This window comes from Schistocerca piceifrons, chromosome 2 (assembly GCF_021461385.2).
Source record: "Schistocerca piceifrons isolate TAMUIC-IGC-003096 chromosome 2, iqSchPice1.1, whole genome shotgun sequence".
Taxonomy (NCBI): Eukaryota; Metazoa; Arthropoda; class Insecta; order Orthoptera; family Acrididae; genus Schistocerca; species Schistocerca piceifrons.
Genome location: NC_060139.1, coordinates 216,167,263 through 216,186,404, shown reverse-complemented (window position 1 = coordinate 216,186,404; position 19,142 = coordinate 216,167,263). Strand labels below are relative to the sequence as shown.

Genomic DNA, 19,142 nt, shown 5'->3' with positions numbered 1-19,142 from the left:
GACATATGGTCTGAAGTGGTTTCAGTCAAGTACGTAGTTCTAATTTTCATCTGCTAGAGTCCACTAGTGAACAGAGACATTCAAGGAACAAGCCAAGAAAATATTTTTGTGAATTGTTCTGTTTATTTCTTGAAGGCTTTTTTGTTTGTTTATATTTCTACAGTTTTCTATATGTTTTTAGTAGTGTGAATGATGCGTGAATGTCGTGTAAAGTCAATATGTAGATCATTGTTATACTGATGAACGCTGTACGAACTAGAGAGAGGAAGTTTTAAAACAGTGTGAACGCAGACGACGGGAAATTTTGTATCATAATATGTTAAGTAAGTTTATGGTAAAAGGACAGCTAATTCGAGTGCAAATGAAAATAGTTAATAAGGTAAAGTATAAGCAAAATATCAGAATGTTAAATATTTATTGCGGGAAAAAGTACAGTTCGAAAGTGTGTTATTTATTGGTTAGTCATGAAAAGTGCGGACTAACGCGGGAGAATAATGTTTTTTTCTATTGGCCTTAAAGAAAACTGATCAATCGGAACGGAGTATTCTTTGTGAGTCTTTTCTCTTGCAGATATAGAATGCTTACAGCAGTCTAAAGAAGTCGGAGCCCAGTTCAATGGTACCTGTTTCAAACGTGTTTTAATGTTAAAACGTATTTGTTCCGGTGGTTTCTTTAGAAAGTACGGATTTTTTAAGTAATTTCATGTATGAGAAAAGACAGTTATTCCGCATGGCATACTGAGCAGATCGGTAACTAAAAACTTAATAGTATGGCGAGCACTTTCATTTAAGAACAATCCGTGCTTAGTAGCTGTTCAGATTTCAGGAAATACGTAACCATGAACTTGCGAACGTGAATGAAAGGGTTTGTGCATGACTGTGTTAAATTAGCACGAGTTTGGCGGTAAACGTGTACATTATCAAGGTTCAGAATATACCGAAGTTCTGCCAATTTTTCCATCTTTCATTCAAAATTAAGACCTATTCCCAATTCTTTGAATAGTTACGTTGTGTGCAGCCTAGTGCGAGTTGCAGTACGGTGGGTCTCTGCTCGGCGTTCCTACCGGCGATCTGCTGCAACGAGTTCACAGGTAGGTGCAGGTAACGGACGAAAGGAACCGCGCGGTCGCAAGGTGTCCCTTAGGTTCATTATGCAGCGCTTCCGAATGCGTGTCAGTAGTTCCACCATAGAAGATGCTCACCAAGCGCTGTTTTATTGCTATGAACTGAACCGTGTTCTTTGAAACGTATTTCGAACGTCCTGCCTGTTTGACTTATGTAAATTTTTGGACAGTTTCCACACTTTACATACAGCTGCTGATCTGAATTTCGAGACTGTACTGTTCACACTCTGCGTCAGTCTGAAGCGAATAATGTCATTAGTCCTAAACCCAATACGCAAATTTACATTGCGAAACTGTCTAGGAATAACTTCTGAAACCCATCCTGTATAACTCATGAGCATGCACACGACATTTTTGTGTTCCTGTTCACCTGTTAGCGTACTGTTATTATTTTTATCCTGTTATTGCTTGTGAATTTTCTGTAGTAACTTAGATACTGTTGAGACGGGACAACCGTTGCTTACTGCAGTTCGTTTTATAATAGCTACTTCTTTATTCCTTTCATGCTCGCTTAACGGCAGTTTTAATAACCTATTCATCATGGATCATAAATATGCTGTCTTGATTCCTTCTGGATGCTAAAATTTAAAGTCAATAATCATGTCTGCAGAGGTCGGTTTTTCGTACACCCTGAAACAGTGTTTACCCGCCTCTCTAGTAACTGTAAATTCGAGATAGTTGATGGCTCTTTATTTTCGTGCTCAACTGTGAATCTAAATTTTGGGTGAATAGCACTCAATTTTTATGCTTTGAGAGTAAGACCTTAATACTTTCAAAATTTCACCCTTTACATATCTTAAGATACTAATTCATTTTCCAATTTTATAACTTCTACTTTATCATCATTTTACAGTTTTACGCGTCTATCCTGATACTTTTAACAGAAGGTTAGTTTTACGAAGGGACCCTCTCTTGTTAAACCCGTAACATCCCCGCCACTCTCCCTCACACTCCCCCTTTTCCCTTGCCCTCTTTGCCCACCCGCAGTCCCCCCTCCTTCAATTTTATAATTTCACCATTTTATTCCTTTTACATATTACTTACCCATTGTCCTATGCTGTTAGTGTTTCAGTGAGAAGTTTTACATAATTAAACATTCTATAAATTTTAGCACGACCTCTCTTGTTAAAGGCATCCCCACCAGTCATTTCCTGCTTCCTTTCCCATTCCCCAATCAGCCTCACTCCATTTTCTCTTCTTCCGTCTCCGCTACCTCCAATATATATCTATTTAAAACACTGACCACAGTTGCAAAATACAGAACTCTGATATGTGATTCTATGTAGACAATTACTGCTGCAACTACCACTCCGCGTTCAAAGTCTCTTAATTCCCGTCGTGCTGGCACAATCAGGTTGCAAACCTTTTCACATGACTCATCTGTATATAAATGACAGCACTGCCATTTCACTGTCCTTTCATGCCTTGTGTACGAGATACCATCGCCATTTGTTTTTGTGCATATCGCTATCCCAAGACTTCAGTGTAGGTGCTTGGATTGCTCTGCAGTTGCACATTAAGTCCTCCCTACACCCTATGTGACTAAATTTGTTCTGTGCCTTGGTAGTTCGCTTCTAAATCTATTAAGATCTCTCCAAGTAGTGTAGTGTAGGTGGGATCCACGACTAATTTATTCCCTTGGTGGTGGTAAGTTCCTATGGGACCGAACTGCTGAGGTCATCGGTCCCTAGGCTTACTCACTACTTAATCTAACTTCCTCCGAGGGGGCGAGGGGGGGGGGGGGGGGGAGGAGAGACCGCGCGAACCGTGACAAGGCGCCTTAGACGGCGCGACTACCTCGCGCGGCTTTTCTTCCCTTGTAATGAAGCCCTGTTGCTTAGGAACACTTTCTGACTACAGGAAAACGCCTCTAATATCTGGGTTGATGATCACTGTAAAAATGTACCCAAGGCGACTTGTCGCAGGTGTTTAATTGTAAATCTGTTCTGTGTTTACTGTCTGCTTCTTCCGTTCTACTTCTCTCGACAATCAGCGTGCTACGTGTGGAGCTGCAATTTGGACCGAGGGGTACATCTTTGGGGCTGGAGCTGCCCTGAGGTACCTCGTTCTTGTGTACGACTTTGTAAACAACGGTAAGGAGAAATGAGCTGCAAAGTGATGTGTCAACTGTCGTCATAGGAAAGCTGGACAGGGCAGAAGCGATTATCAAACAAGTTAACACAGTAAACAGAAGATTTAATCAAATTTTATTTCTCCAAGCAAACGAAGACTTGCACCAAGAAATAGAGCCTAGCTCTCAATGTCACAAGGAAGAGGCTCCACGCATGAGTGGGTTGAATGGCTGCCGCCGGCTGTCCTACAGCATGGTGGCAGAAGTCGCTCATGGCACTGGAGGCGTGGTTAGTTCAGTAGACGCACACCACTGGGTCGGCCAGAACTCTCGCGACCACTATCGGCGTCCAATGGAAACTTGCAGTTCCTTTGTCAACTTCGCGACGCGTATGGGGTGGTATTGTTTCGTGATACCACACCAGTAACTAAGAGAAATGGTTCGTTTAAGGATATGTGCACATGCCTGGTCTGGACCGATGATCCTCAGACTGGTGGTCCGTACTCACCCACAGGGAAAAAAGAGTGCCAAAACAGTTGACTGGAGAAACTGGGGTTTTGTGTCAAAGCTTTCTCACGATTTTTTTTTCTGCCGCGGACTTTTCCTTTCAAATCCTTACATCGTGTTCTAAAACACAGTGTGGGGTCCGGAGTATACCCAGGCAAACTATAATACTATTTTAATTTATTCTGACTACATATTGATTCACTACTTTAGTGTGTTGCGAGGGGTTGACGAGAGATACCAAACAAACGCTAATTGATGCCCCAGTACAAGGGATTTCCATAACTTTTGATAGTCGTAATTTGCATTTAAATCGAAAACTAGTAATTTTCCCTATATCGCGTTTCCCGTTGCCAAGGAAACGTTGGTGCTAAGTTAGAATAACTCTTAGCGCATCAAACTATCAGAGAAGCACAAAAGAAACGGTTCTAGCCGTTAGAAGACGTCAGTGTTTGGGAACCTAGTAACTTTATGAGTCTGCACAAAACTGTGCAGATGAGCACAGTTAGGCTGATTGTAAAAAGCAAAGCCCTCTATGCATTCGGATGCCCCACCTCCCCGGATAATCCTCCCCATGCCCACCCCCTACAGCTCGTCTTCCCCCCTCCCCCTCCCCCCTCCCCTATAGCAAGAGCTCAGCTTCAAAGGGGCCCGAGTTCTTCTGCCTTCAAGATGCGTTCCGTACCTGATACAGATAGTCTGCATGGCCCTGCCGCTTAGACGCCGGAATGGGACAGTTTACCTGAGCTTCAAAGGTACCAGAAAGTCGGTAGAATGTTGCCATTTACTTGGAGAAACACTTAATGATCTTGTTGCTCGCTAGTTGCGAAAAGTGCCATTGCTAATTACGATGGCAACTCGTAAAATCGATGGCATCGGACCACCGACGCATCTGTGCCGCCGCTAGTGTGATGTGTAACGTTCTGCTGCCATATGCTACCTTTAGTAACTCTCTCGTTCGCCCCCAGCTACATGTTACATTTAATCACCTTGTACGTGTCTTCTGATTACATTGGTGTGCGGATTTTCTTGACTGACCAAGAATTGTCTACCAGTCCAGTAATTACTATTTCCTATCTAGGCACGTTTACTACCTATTTCAGTGCCCCGTACAGTGCTATCAGCTTCATTATTAATGGATTTCTGGGATTCGTCAAAATATACATCTTTCAGTTTGCTTTTAGGTTGGTTCCACCTCTGGTAAACACAATTATTACCTTTTTTTACTCAGACATGTTTCACCAAAGTTACAGTGAAACGCCTGGTTAAATTCGCAGGACAGAACAGGTAGTTGGAATTGTAGAAAGGGGCCAAAAATGAGCGGCTATCAGTTACACTCGAACACATATAAATTTATTTAGTTGCCCAAACATTACAGTGCAAATTTCCGAGCTTAACTATCGACTCAATATGTCACACAATCTTATGGCTTAAGGGCACAACCTATTTAATTTTTATAACGGCTGAAGGCCAATGATTTAAAACACAACTACAATAAATTTTCAAAAGGCAGAAAGCGCAAGGTTTTTTTCCTTAAATAATATTTCAAATGAGGCTGAAGGCCCAAACAATTTAAGACTTGACGAGTAACGAATTTTAATTTTAAAACGGCTGAAGGCCCATGATTTAAAACACAACTACAATAAATTTCCAAAAGGCAGAAGGTCCAAAATTTTATCCAAATATATTTTAAATGAGGCTGAAAGCCCAAACAATGCAAGTAAGGAGCTTTCAATTTTAAAACGGCTGAAAGCTCATTATTTAAAACTCAGCTAAAAGCATATAAATTCAAACCAACGGCTATGAGCCATTAAAATACACAATCAAACACCAATAAGAAAAGGCAGTACAGCCAGCGGCGCTCAGAAGTTTCCGGGGATCGGTCTGCACTTAAAATATTAACGTTCGCTTAGGGGAGACAGGTAGTCGGCCCAACTATATCCGATCCGCCGGCAACCCAACCAAAACACAGTCAACGGATCCACCAACAAGACGACTTGCTTTCCATCCGACCAGTACACAAGGAATTCCAAAGGCAAAACATAAAAGGCGTAGCCGCCCACAACCAATTACACATAAGCTCAAATGGCTCTGAGCACTATGGGACTTAACATCTTAGGTCATCAGTCCCCTAGAACTTAGAACTACTTAAACCTAACTAACCTAAGGACATCACACACATCCATGCCCGAGGCAGGATTCGAACCCGCGACCGTAGCAGCCCCGCGGTTCCGGACTGCAGCGCTAGAACCGCACGGCCACCGCGGCCGGCACACATAAGCTGCCAAAACTACGACAACACGGAGAGGAAAGTACACTGCCTGAATTTTACGACAGCGGCCAGGGTAGGTAGCCGGAACGCTAATGGCCACAAGGCAGAAAATTCCGCTGCTGCACTTGGACTTCAAATTACCGAACTAGAGTTAAACTCCACCGGATGGTGGCCAAAATTTCGCCAACTCGAACACTCGCTGTTGCTCACGGGAATACCCCAAACAGCCAACCATGAAAACCAACGGCACAATGTGAACAGACTGGCTTCGGTAATTAAATCATCACTCAACTTTGATGTCCTGGGTCGGTGAGCCACGAACCTCGTAGCAGTCGGAACAGCTGCCACACACTCCAACACTGCGTAGGGACCGCCAGCAGGCCCGGCCCACTGCGCTGCGGGGAGATTTCCTGGCTGATCCACACCAACCGACAGATTGCAACACATCAGCACGGAGACAGCACTAAAATAACTGGGCAGTGAAGGTCACGGCTACACACAATTTCACAAACGCTTGGACGAAGAACGCGACGAATGCTAAAAGCAGTGACTGTGCAATCACCAGGACGAACCACGAGTTGAGACACACACCGCGAACCCATAAGCGATCACACGTCGTCCGGTAAGACGGCCAACCGACGATCAACCAAGACCGTCCCCAGCCATGTGTGCCGGCAACGGTCAGGCGAGTCATGGCTATACGAACCTCACTGCCGCTCCAGCCCGACCTCACTTTTGCCGCGTCGCAACTGTCCGACTGCAAAGTCCGAACTCCACTGCTGGCGCGTTCCAACTAACTTGTCGACACACGACGACCGGAAAGTAATAGCAATCCAGCAAAGATAATACAGTAGGGCTTATATCGATAAGCGCTGCTGCTGCCGCTCACGGGCATGCAAGCAGCAACTCAGTGACACAAGTAATTGAAACTAACATAACGAGGTGGCAGTACGGCAAAAAAAAAAAAAAAAAAAAAAAACAGGATGATAAATAAGAGATGGCACGAACACGAGCCACGCACGGCTCTTACAGCATCTTCAGTAGGCTTTTTTATTTACTTTCTATTACACAAATGGAAAAACTGCTTTCCTTTATATATACACAACTGGCCATTAAAATTGCTACACCACGAAGATGACGTGCTATAGACGCGAAATTTAACCGACAGGAAGAAGATGCTGTGATATGCAAATGATTAGCTTTTCAGAGCATTCACACAAGGCTGGCGCCGGTGGCGACACCTACAACGTGCCGACATGAGGAAAGTTTCCTACAGATTTCTCATACACAAACAGCAGTTGACCGGCGTTGCCTGGTGAAACGTTGTTGTGATGCCTCGTGTAAGGAGGAGAAACGCGTACCATCACGTTTCCGAATATGATAAAGGTCGGATTGTAGCCTATCGCGATTGCGGTTTATCGTATCGCGTCATTGCTGCTCGCTTTGGTCGAGATCCAATGGCTGTTAGCAGAATATGGAATCGGTGGGTTCAGGAGGGTAATACGGAACGCTGGATCCCAACGGCCTCGTATCACTAGTAGTCGAGATGACAGGCATCTTATCCGCATGGCTGTAACGGATCGTGCAGCCACGTCTCGATCCCTGAGCCAACAGACGGGGACGTTTGCAAGACGACAACCATCTGCACGAACAGTTCGACGACGTTTGCAGCAACATGGACTATCAGCTTGGAGGCCATGGCTCCGGTTGTCCTTGACGCTGCATCACAGACAGGAGCGCCTGCGATGGTGTACTCAACGACCAACCTGGATGCACGAACGGCAAAACGTCATTGTTTCGGATGAATCCACGTTCTGTTTACAGCATCATGATGGTCGCACCCGTGTTTGGCGACATCGCGGTGAACGCACATTGGAAGCGTGTATTCGTCATCGCCGTACTGGCGCATCTCCCAGTGTGATGGTATGGGATGCCATTGGTTACACGTCTCGGTCACCTCTTGTTCGCACTGACGGCACATTGAACAGTGGACGTTACATTTCAGATGTGTTACGACCCGTGGCTCTACCCTTCATTCGATCCCTCCGAAACCCTACATTTCAGCAGGATAATGCACGAACGCATGTTGCAGGTCCTGTACGGGCCTCTCTGGATACAGAAATTATTCGACTTCTGCCCTGGGCAGCATATTCTCCAGATCTCTCATCAATTGAAAAGTTGTGGTCGACGGTGCCCGAGCAACTGGCCCGTCACAATACGCCAATCACTACTCTCGATGAACTGTAGTATTGAAGCTGCATGGGCAGCTGCACCTGTACACGCCATCCAATCTCTGTTTGACTCAATTTCCAGGCGTATCAAGGCCGTTATTACGGCTAGGGGTGGTTGTTCTGGGTTCTGATTTCTCAGGATCTATGCACCAAAATTGCGTGAAAATGTAATCACGTGTCAGTTCTAGTATAATATATTTGTCCAATGAATACGCGTTTATCATCTGCATTTCTTCTTGGCGTAGCAATTTTAATGGCGAGTAGTGTAGGTAGAGAATTTCAGTTTATAAGTAAAATACACCTTAAAACAAAAAAGGATGCATCACGAAGAAATATACCGAATGAGGCGGAAATAGTTAAATGTGATGTACATGTACAGACAAACATCTTTACAACCTCAGGTAAATTTCATGAATTATTGAAGAGAAAGAGCTGCACAAATTGTGCAAGTCAATAACGCGTCGGTCCATCTGTGACCTAATGAAAGAAGTTACTCCACTTGGCATTCATTGACAGAGTTGTTGGATGTCCCCCTGAGGGACGTCGTGCCAAATTCTGTCCGTTTGGCGCGTTAGATCGCCAAAACCCTGAGCTGCTACGAAAGGAAATGGCAACCCAGAGCATCAGTCCCGGGCGACAGTCAGTTTCGTCTCCCACCGCCGTCTGGGGCCCCTCCAGACACGTCTTCGCTGGTCGTTGAGGTTCAGTTCGAAGCGGGACTCACTACTGAAGACAATTCTACTCCCGTCAGTGAGATCCCAGGCCCCGATGACAGGCGCAGGCGTGTCTGCAGACGCCCTGTCACCCACCATACTGCCCGGCAGTCAGGAGTGATGGTGTCATTTCATTTCATAGCAGGACCCCTTTGGGCTGTAATCGGCGACACCCTTACATCACAGCGGTACGTCGACGAAATTCTACGCCCCGTTTCGTCGGCCTTCGTGGCAAGCCATCCAGGGCCTACAATTCAGTAAGACAATGCCCGACTGCACACGGCGAGAAATTCTACTGCTTGTCTTCGTGGTTGCCAGACCCTACCTTCGTCCACATGGTCATCGGATCTCTCCCCAATTGAGACCGTTTGGAGCATTATGAGCAGAGCCTTCCAGCCAGTTCGGGATTTTCAAGATCTAACGCGCCAATTGGACAGAATTTGGCATGGTATTCCTCAGGACATCCATTAGCCCTACCAATCAATGCCAAGCCGAATAACGACTTCCATAAGGGTTAGAAATGGGCCAACGCTGTATTGACCTGCTCAGTTTGTGAATGTCTTTCCCGTTCAGTGCTATTTTAGTAAGAGTGCCAACAAAAGCCGGTCGGAGTAGCCGAGCGGTTCTAGGCGCTTCAGTCTGGAACCGCGCGACCGCTACGGTCGCAGGTTCGAATCCTGCCTCGAGCATGGATGTGTGTGATGTCCTTAGGTTAGGTAGGTTTAAGTAGTTCTAAGTTGTAGGGGACTGATGACCTCAGCAGTTAAGTCCCATAGCGCTCAGAGCCATTTGAAGCATTTTGCTAACAAAAACGAGCAACAAACACCTGCGTGAGAATTGGTACAGCATTACTGAGACAATCATGTCCCTGTTGCCGCATGTCGTGGCGTAAGGAACACGTGTATTTGCAGTGTGCAGGGCTTCCCCCTACCCTGGTCTATACGGCATTTTCTCCCTGTCGTTGTCGGACATCCGTTGCATTGCAGAATGGCACCAACTCTAGTTTTACGAAGTCATATGTCAGTAAAGTACGATACTTCATTTGCTTTAAAGAATAAATAGTCTGCCATTTGTGCGGCTGGTCCCGGCGGAGGTTCGAGTCCTCCCTTAGGCGTGGGTGTGTGTGTTTGTCCTTAGGATAATTTAGGTTAAGTAGTGTGTAAGCTTAGGGACTGATGGCCTTAGCAGTTAAGTCCCATAAGATTTCACACACATTTGAACATTTTTTTATCTGCTGTTTCTATGAGATAATAAAAGAGGAACGAAATTATGGTAACAGTATTAAAAGAGAAACGTAACAGTTCATTCACAGTATACGAGAAAAATAGAAAGTAGCTGACATGTTGCTCGTGTCTACGTAATACAACTAACTGCTTGTAGCCGTTGAAAACGGACAAATTAACACGAAAAACAGAGTTATTCAGCCTCAGTTTTCACCCTTTAGCACTGACTGTTCGGAATACCCACATAGTCGTATAATTCCACGATTACCACATAATTTTCCAGCAGAGTTTCAAAAATTAGGATCAAAAGAAGAATACAGATGACTTTTTTGCAGTTTACAACACTTATCACTATCCGAGAATAGCAGCTAACGGTGGACGCATTAAGTTTCTTATATTTGCCTATTTAATTTAGTATTTTGAGTCTACGTATCCTGGAGCTGAGTGAGTCAATAATTTTCAGTCTAGATTTCTACGTTTATTACAGGAACCAATGGGAATAAAAAAATCGAAAATCCGTTATTTCAGAAACCGTTTATTTTGAGCAGTTTTCACACTCAGGTTAAATTAGTGTGGAGAAAAACCAATTTCACCGAAAATCGGTTGTTTTAGTCAACTACTGTAGAGTGGCTTGAGGAGTGGTCGTGAGTTATCGTCTTCGTACGGGTAATCAATCTATTATGCAGAGCAGAGAAGTGGAGTTGATTCACAATTGGACCAGAGCCACAGTGCCCGTTCATTGTGCAGCGGCAGGAGCGCTCGTATTTTGGGCGTAACGGGGACCGGTCTGGAGCCGGTGAGGCGGGTGTCCGCCCCCCGCGCGGTCCGCCGCCGCCGCCGCCGCCGCCGCCAAGGTCGCAGCCGCCGCCGCCAGCGTATAAAGCCGCCGGCGCTGCTTCCCTCGCCACTCTGCAGACCGCTGCCGCCGCTGTCCGCTGTCCGTCGTCCGCAATGAAGCTCCTGGTAAGTGGCTGCGCTCTGTGACGCCTCTGCTTCGATACTCTGTTGGAACACGCGTAAACGGCTGCTGCTGCACCACTGCACGAGTTGTTATACGACGGTTGGAACTTCAGTGCGGTGAAACCTCATTAATTCACACTAATCACAGCTAGACCCCGTCCGAATTATAGAAATTCACATTATCAAATGGCTAAATTGGTCACCCGGTGACCTTTTACCCAGTTTCAAGTCGGCTGGCTTCTGGCTGCCAGAGGTAACAAGTATTCAGCTGCCAGTATTTCATATAATAATTGGCTGTCATAATCTATTCGATAAAAATTGTTATCTAACGTTAAGATTAAACACAGTTCACACACACGTGTGTGAAATCTTATGTGACTTAACTGCTAAGGTCATCAGTCCCTAAGCTTACACACTACTTAACCTCAAGTGTCCTAAGGACAAACACTCACACCCATGCCCGAGGGAGGACTCGAACCTCCGCCGGGACCAGCCGCAGAGTCCGTGACTGCAACGCCTTAGACCGCTCGGCTAATCCCACGCGGCAATTAAACACAGTAAGCCTAGTATTGCAATTAGAAAATGTCTATATGTCTTGAAGCAGAGTAACTTAGCCTGAAAATCCAGTTTTTGAATATGAGAGTATTTAGCGAATTCCAACAACCTTTTCTCGCTGATACACCCCCCCCCCCCCTCCCCCAAAAAAAAGAAGAAGGGGAAAAAGTTTATCGCTTACTGCATATTCGCCGTTCATGAGTAACGTCAAATAATAGCACATTAACTCATTTATTAAATAATCCAACGTTTGAGCCGGACGTTGTGACCGAGAGGTTCTACGCGCTTCAGTCCGGAACCGCGCTGCTGTTACGGTTGCAGGTTCGAATCCTGCCTCGGGCATGAGTGTATGTGATGTCCTTAGTTATGTTCCAGTAGTTCTAAGTCTAGAGGACTGATGACCTCAGATGTTAAGTCCCATAGTGCTCAGAGCCATTTTGAACCAACGTTTGAAGCTGTTTTACACATGGGTTCAAAAATGCCTCTAAGCACTATGGGACTTAACTTCTGAGGTCATCAGTCCCCTAGAACTTAGAACTACGTAAACCTAACTAACCTAAGGACATTACACACATCCATGCCCGAAGCAGGATTCGAACCTGCGACCGTAGCGGTCCCGCGGTTCCAAATTGAAGCGCCTAGAACCGCACAGCCACACCGGTCGGCTTATACATGGCAATTCGATTCTTAAAAAACTTGGGGATGAGAGGGGTACTGGTATTTTGTAAAATAATTGTCTCCATTTTTAGTAAGGGACGTTACATCTAATGCATGTAGAGGTTAAATAAGAACAAGATGAGGTGCCTTCTCTATTGGCCTGTGTACTGCCACTTTCATGTCCGTAGTAGAGCTGTGCCAAAGACAGATTTAAGTCTTCTTACACGGGCTTTAATTCTGTATGGAATGGTTCACCGCTTGCAACGTCTGCAATTAAACCTTCCTCGCAGCTTTTTCTGTTAGAGATGTTGCGCCGATTACAGAAACTGAACAACCCTCCAGTTCTATCCTTGAAACCTCTTTGGCCTATTCCCAGTACAAGACACTCCCTGTTGCAATGTTTGTTGATTAAAAACGCGTCTCGCGCTCTTGGTGCACCATCAGATAAACCTGAAAAGGCAGTGGAGGCCGCAGTAGTCAGAATTAGAAGCGGTGGTGGCAGTCAACTTAGACAACACTAAAACCGTGGAAAAACCCGGTCGAAGCAGAAACGAAATACTCGAAATGAAGATAAAAATTCAATCACCAGTAGCAAACGGTATCTACACAGTCCTTCGTCCAGTTTCCACAGATGTTCACAACAGAACCACAGGGACAACTGATCAGCTTCGTCATTTCTGACACACTGGCCGGCCATAACAAGTTATGTCCCGATTCGTGGCCCGTATCGTCACTAGACGATTTCCCCTTTCGTCTCTAGTCCAGCTATACATTTAATTACAGTGGTAGGTCCGCGTAATGCCAGCTGGCGCTATTTGATAATGTTTCCGCTCAAAACTGAACTTATTAACAAAGTTTCGGATTTCATTCACATAAGATGTATCCACCTTTGTACTGGAGGAGGTAGTGCCACATTGAAACGAGAATGGGATGAGAGGCAAGTGAAGGTATTGCACTTCGGCCTTTTCTCATACACTTCAGTCCTAAAACTATGAGATCTCACATAATATTGTGTCGGACACCCTTGTGCCCGGCGTAGCACAACAGCTCGACTTGTTATGGACTCAACAAGTCGTTGGACGTCCTACGCAGAAATATTGAGCCACGCTGCCTCTATAGCCGTCCACAATTGTGAAGTTGTTACCAATGCAGGATTCTGTGAACGAACTGACCTCTCAATTATGTCCCATAAATGTTCGATGAGATTCCTTTGGGGCAATCTGGGTGGCCAAACCATTCGTTCGAATTGCCCAGAAAATCCTTCAAATAAGTCGCGGACAATTGTGGCCCATTGACAGGGCACATTATCAGCCATAAAGAATCCAACATTGTTTGGGAATGTGACGTCCACGAATGACTGCAAATGACTTCCAAGTACTCTAACATCCAGAGAAGCCAGTCCATTCCATTTAAATACAGCCCACACCATTGTGAAGCCGCCACCAGCTCGCACAGTGCCTTGGGTCGATGGCTTCGTGGGGTCTGCGCCACATTCGAACCCTACCATCAGCTCTTACCACTGAAATCTGGGTTCATCTGGCCAGGGCACGGTTTTCCAGTCCTCTAGGGGCAACCGATACGCTCACGAATCCAAGAGAGCCGCTGCAGTCGAAGTCGTGGTGTTAGCAAAGGCACTCGCGTCTGTCTTCTGCTGCCATATCCCATTAACGCCAGATTTTGCCGCACTGTGCTAATGGGTGCATTCGTCGTATGTCCCACACCGATTTCTGCGGTTATTTCATGCAGTGTTCCTTGTCTGTTAGCACTGACAACTCTACGGAAACGCCGCTGCCCCCGATCGTTAAGCGAAGGCCGTCGGTCACTGGGCTGTCCGTGGTGAGAGGTAATCCCCTGAAATTTGGTGCTCTCGGCGCGCTCTTTGCACTGTGTATCTCGGAATACTGAACTCCCTAACGATTTCCGAAATGGAATGTTCCATGCGTCTAGCTCTAATTACCATTATGCGTTCAAAGTCTGTTAATTACGATGTGCGTATCACCTCAGTGTATTTCACCTATGTGCTGAGAATTAGTACGTTCCGAACTGCGAAGTGTTTCTACCTTAGGAGCTATTTCCAACTATACCGGAGGATATTTCGCTTTCGTCTGTTTTTAGTCAGCTCTCCTTAATAAGCCCCAAGACGGAAACTAATTTTTTCAGACATCTAAAAGCATTAGCTCTCCTGAGGATCGGCAGTAATCGTCAGGAAAACTTAATTTGTGGCTCCTGAAGATATCTGGATCCTAACGAATGAGGTACTCCAACGAATGCCCGTATCCCGCCGTATTAACGGCATCGATCTCACGAAAGAATTTTAGAATGGGACCTGACGCAAAACTACTGTAATCAGTAGTTTCTAATATTCTACTTTTACTACAAGTTGTAGTCATGCAACATCAGTTGCATTCGTTTGGAACGTTTATTAACTCCACGTGATGTCGACTTCAGCTAAGTAACTAATTTTAATATACAGCCACACAAGTGATTGGTGTTTTAGCTGTATTTTGTATCACCTTCACTCTGTCGTTATAAAAATTTTATTCTGCATCTACGTCTGCATACAGGGTGATTCAGTGGTGACGTTACAGACTTTATGGGATAGTGGGAAAGTGCAATGTATCATTCTGAGGTAAAGGACCGCAGTCGAAAAAAGAGCGAGTCTCAAGTTATGATCGAACATGCACCGGTACTGCAGTGTAGAGAACATTCAGAGGCAGTGTTACGGACCAAAACAAGAAAAAAAATTAGTAAATGTGGACTCTAAAATGCATAAATTAAGAGGAATAAGCATTTGTTTATATTTGACACTGTGAAAAATATCTCTTCCACTGCAAGCTCTTCGGTTTCTATATTTTTTGTAGGAGATGGTATGGACCAAAACAAGAAAAAAATGTCTAGTAAAAGTAGGCTAACTAGTGCGTAGCTTAACAGTTATGGGCACTTGTTCAGTGGAAGAGAAGTGTTTCATAGTATCGAAGATGAATAAGTGCTCATAGCTCTTAAGATATGCAGTTAGAGCCCATATTTACTAGAGTTTTGGTCTATAATGCCATGTCTGAAAGTTGTCTACCCTACAATCTTAGCCGGCAGCTGTGGCCGAGCGGTTCTAGGCGCTTCAGTCCGGATCCACGCGACCGCTACGGTCGCAGGTTCGAATCCTGCCTCGGGCATGGTTGTGTGTGATGTCCTTAGGTTAGTTAAGTTTAAGTAGTTCTAAGTCTAGGGGACTGATGACCTCAGATGTTAATCCCATAGTGCTTAGAGCCAGCCTACAATCTTAGCAACAACAGTATCGGTACATGTACTCCAGTATCAGAGGTATCAGAACGATTTTCGCTTATAACTTCCGACTCGGATGCTATCCTTACCTAAAATTGATACATTTTCCATTCCCCATTATCCCTGACAGTTTGTATCATTTTTCCTGCATAGTCTCCGCAACGCAGTGTATACTGCGTGGGACGCTACAACGTAACCATACCAACAATTTTCTTTCGTATTCCATTGGGTTATTGAGCGAGGGAAAAAAGAGTGCCTGTTTGCGTCTGTTCGCACTCTATTCTCTCTCATCTTATTCTCGTAATCTCCATGCGGGATTTAGGCCGGCCGCGGTGGTCTAGCGGTTCAGGCGCTCAGTCCGGAACCGCGCGACTGCTACGGTCGCAGGTTCGAATCCTGCCTCGGGCATGGATGTGTGTGATGTCCTTAGGTTAGTTAGGTTTAAGTAGTTCTAAGTTCTCGGGGACTGATGACCACAGATGTTAAGTCCCATAGTGCTCAGAGCCATTTTTTCAGCCATGCGGAATTTACGTTGGCGACAGCGTAATGGTCTCGCAGTCTTCTTCAGATACAAGTTCTTTGACTTTACCCAACAGTTTTTCGCGAGAAATACCTTGTCTTTCTTCCAAGCATCCCTCTTTGACGTTCCCGAGCATTTGTGTCGCACTTCCGTATGGGCTATACGGACGCGTTACGACCCGAGTAGTGCGTCTCTGAATTTGTTCTCTTTCATGCCTACTTGTTAAAGGCTGAAATGATATATAATTGGTCGCACTAGAATCCTCTATGTGATTTATAACCCTTCGAACAATCTGACTCAGCGACATCGTCAGTTACAATCACAGTTGGAAGAGATTATCGGGATTGGACCGTAGGATTGGACCGTGGAACACTGAAAAGGTGTTGCTTGGTCGGATGAATCACGTTTCTTCTTCACGATGTCGATGATCCAGTCCAGATATGCCGTCATCCAGGTCAACGGCTACTCCAAACTTGCTTCGAGCCACGGACGCAGGATGACGGGTGCAATATTCTATTATGGGGAAATATTAGCCTGAGCTTCCAGATGAGCATTACGGGAACATTACTGCTGACCACCTGCATTCCTTCAGGCTTGATGTCTTCCCCAAAGGCGATGGGACATATCAGCAGGATCACTGCCCCTGTCAAAAGGCCAGAATCTTAGTAGTTTGGGAGTGTGGCAGCGATCTAACGTTGATGTCTTGGCCTCCAAATTCGCCTCATCTGAACGCGGTGGAACACATCTGGGGTGCTATCAGGCGTTTAGTAACACATTAACATTATATAGTAGGTATTTTCTGTAATTTAAATGGCATTACAAGTTGTTCAGCTTTTTCCCCTAAGTTTCAGCTTATAACTAAGTCCTGCATGACCGACAAAATCAATTACATTTGTTTAAGTTCGTATTTGGAAAATATAACAGTTTGAAAACTTCTCCTCCAAACAAAGAGGTTTGATAGAGAGCGGTAAGGGTGGGGGCGGGGTGGAGGTTATGAAGTATAAAAGGGTTCTGTTCGCTGTACGTTGCTTTTGTAGATGTATATCAATCATTAAAACGAAATTTTACTCTCTCATGCTCGTCAGGTATTCAGCGAAGTTAACCGTTTTAAATCCTTAGGACAGAGGGTAGATGGAAGAGATGGAAGACTTCCTAGGAAGTATCACGTTCAAAGTCTTGCGCAGAAACTGGATGCTGCTATCTTCGCTATGAGAATGATCTCGAGTGTCTCTGACACGGAAACGCGAAGCCATGTTGACTTTGCTTACTTTTTCACTGTATTATCTCGTACGGTGTTGTATTCTGGGGCAACCGTGTGCACTCACAAAGAACATTCTTTGCTCAGAAAAGGGGAGTCACACTGACCTACGATGTAGATTTGCGAGCCGTTGTTCAAGTGCCCCATCACGGGGTTTATTGTTGACGGTACTAACCCATTCAGAAGAATTCAGTGAAAACCACACAGAAAATTAATATCAACTTGAATACCATTTCCTTAACCATTGTACAGAAAGGTCTGCATTGTTCAGCAGGTTTCATTTTCGGTACGCCTGCAGCAGAAATGGAGAAAGTGACAAAACCCAAGTTGATAGCTTTCCTTGTGACACTACTCCTATCCTGCAGAAGAATTCCTCGCACTACGCGAGAACGTTTCTCTATAAAATGTTAGCTATTCATATATTCCTCCTATCTTTTTTATTTTCTGTAATTTCGTTTATCAATTTTCGAATCAGCGTTCTGTTGACTATAAACCGACTCGTTCGACGATCGTGTAGTTGTAGCTCGCATGGTCCTACGGAACCTGATAAGTAAATAAATAAACAGCTGAATAGTTGTTGAGCAGAATACGTCCACACATATTATAAAATGTGTGTGTGTGTTCAGGAGATATGCCATCATAAACAAAACAATTAGACACATGAAAAAATAGCGCATGATGCGTGACGTTTAAATTTATTTATTCTGTGCTACCAAATCTATTGGCAATAAATTTCGCAGATAGTGTGGTGTCACCGCCAGACACCACACTTGCTAGGTGGTAGCTTAAATCGGCCGCGGTCCATTTAGTACATGTCGGACCCGCGTGTCGCCACTGTGATCGCAGACCTAGCGCCACCACCAAGGCAGGTCTCGTGATACGAGAGAGCACTCAGCCCCAGTTGGACGAGAACCTAGCTACCGCCCAGTTGTATGAGAACCTAGCTACCGACCAGTTGTACGAAGCCTTTCTCTCTCATTAGCCGAGAGACAGAATAGCCATCAGCTAAGTTAATGGCAACGAACTAGCAAGGCGCCATTTGTATCAGTGCCTATAGCTTACGAGTATTCAAGAGAGATGTATTCCAAGGACTAATAAAAAGATAAGTAATAAGCATCTACATACTTTTCTTCTTATTCATTTATAAGTTCTCATGTTCCAGACTTCACGCCCGTCTGCTTTAGCCTTGCGTGCCCTATCGGCTACAGCGTTAGTCTAGCATTCCTTTTCAGCCATCTAAACTTCACGGTGTCGGCCCAGCTACCGACACAACAGATAGTACCCACATTTGCCGGTAAATGCACCTAAAAAATTGTATCATGGTATGACACATAGTTCATGAGATACGTCATAAAGACTGAGATGCGTGAGAAAGTGGCGCAGTGTGCATGACGTTTATATTTGTCACTTCTTTGCTACTAATTCTATTCGCAACGCTTTTTGCAGACAGTATCCACATATGCTGCTAAATGTACCTACAAAATTATATCATTGTATGGTAGAGAGATCTGGAGATATGACATCATAAGCACTGAAGTGCGTGAAAAAATGCCGTATGTTGCATGAAGTTTTAATACGTTTATTCTGTAATACTAAGACATTCCTGCAGTTGAGTCAATTTAAGGAAACTGCTGATACCTGGTAACACTTTTGATAGCTTGCAAGTGCGAAGCGCAAACGGCTCTGCGCGAAAACTATAGCCATCAAATGGTTCAAATGGCTCTGAGCGCTATGGGACTTAACATCTGTGGTCATCAGTCCCCTAGAACTTAGAAC

The 19,142-nt window shown here is 44.9% G+C and overlaps 1 protein-coding gene across 1 annotated transcript in view; it reads left to right on the top strand.

The window, feature by feature from the left end:
* Window positions 1-19,142, top strand: part of LOC124775267 — a 143,148-nt gene that overhangs the window by 101,444 nt on the left and 22,562 nt on the right. Inside the window, exon 3 of the mRNA XM_047250104.1 lies at window positions 10,859-11,100. Within this exon, the coding sequence (XP_047106060.1) occupies window positions 10,859-11,100 (242 nt within the window). The remainder of the gene's footprint in view (window positions 1-10,858; window positions 11,101-19,142) is intronic.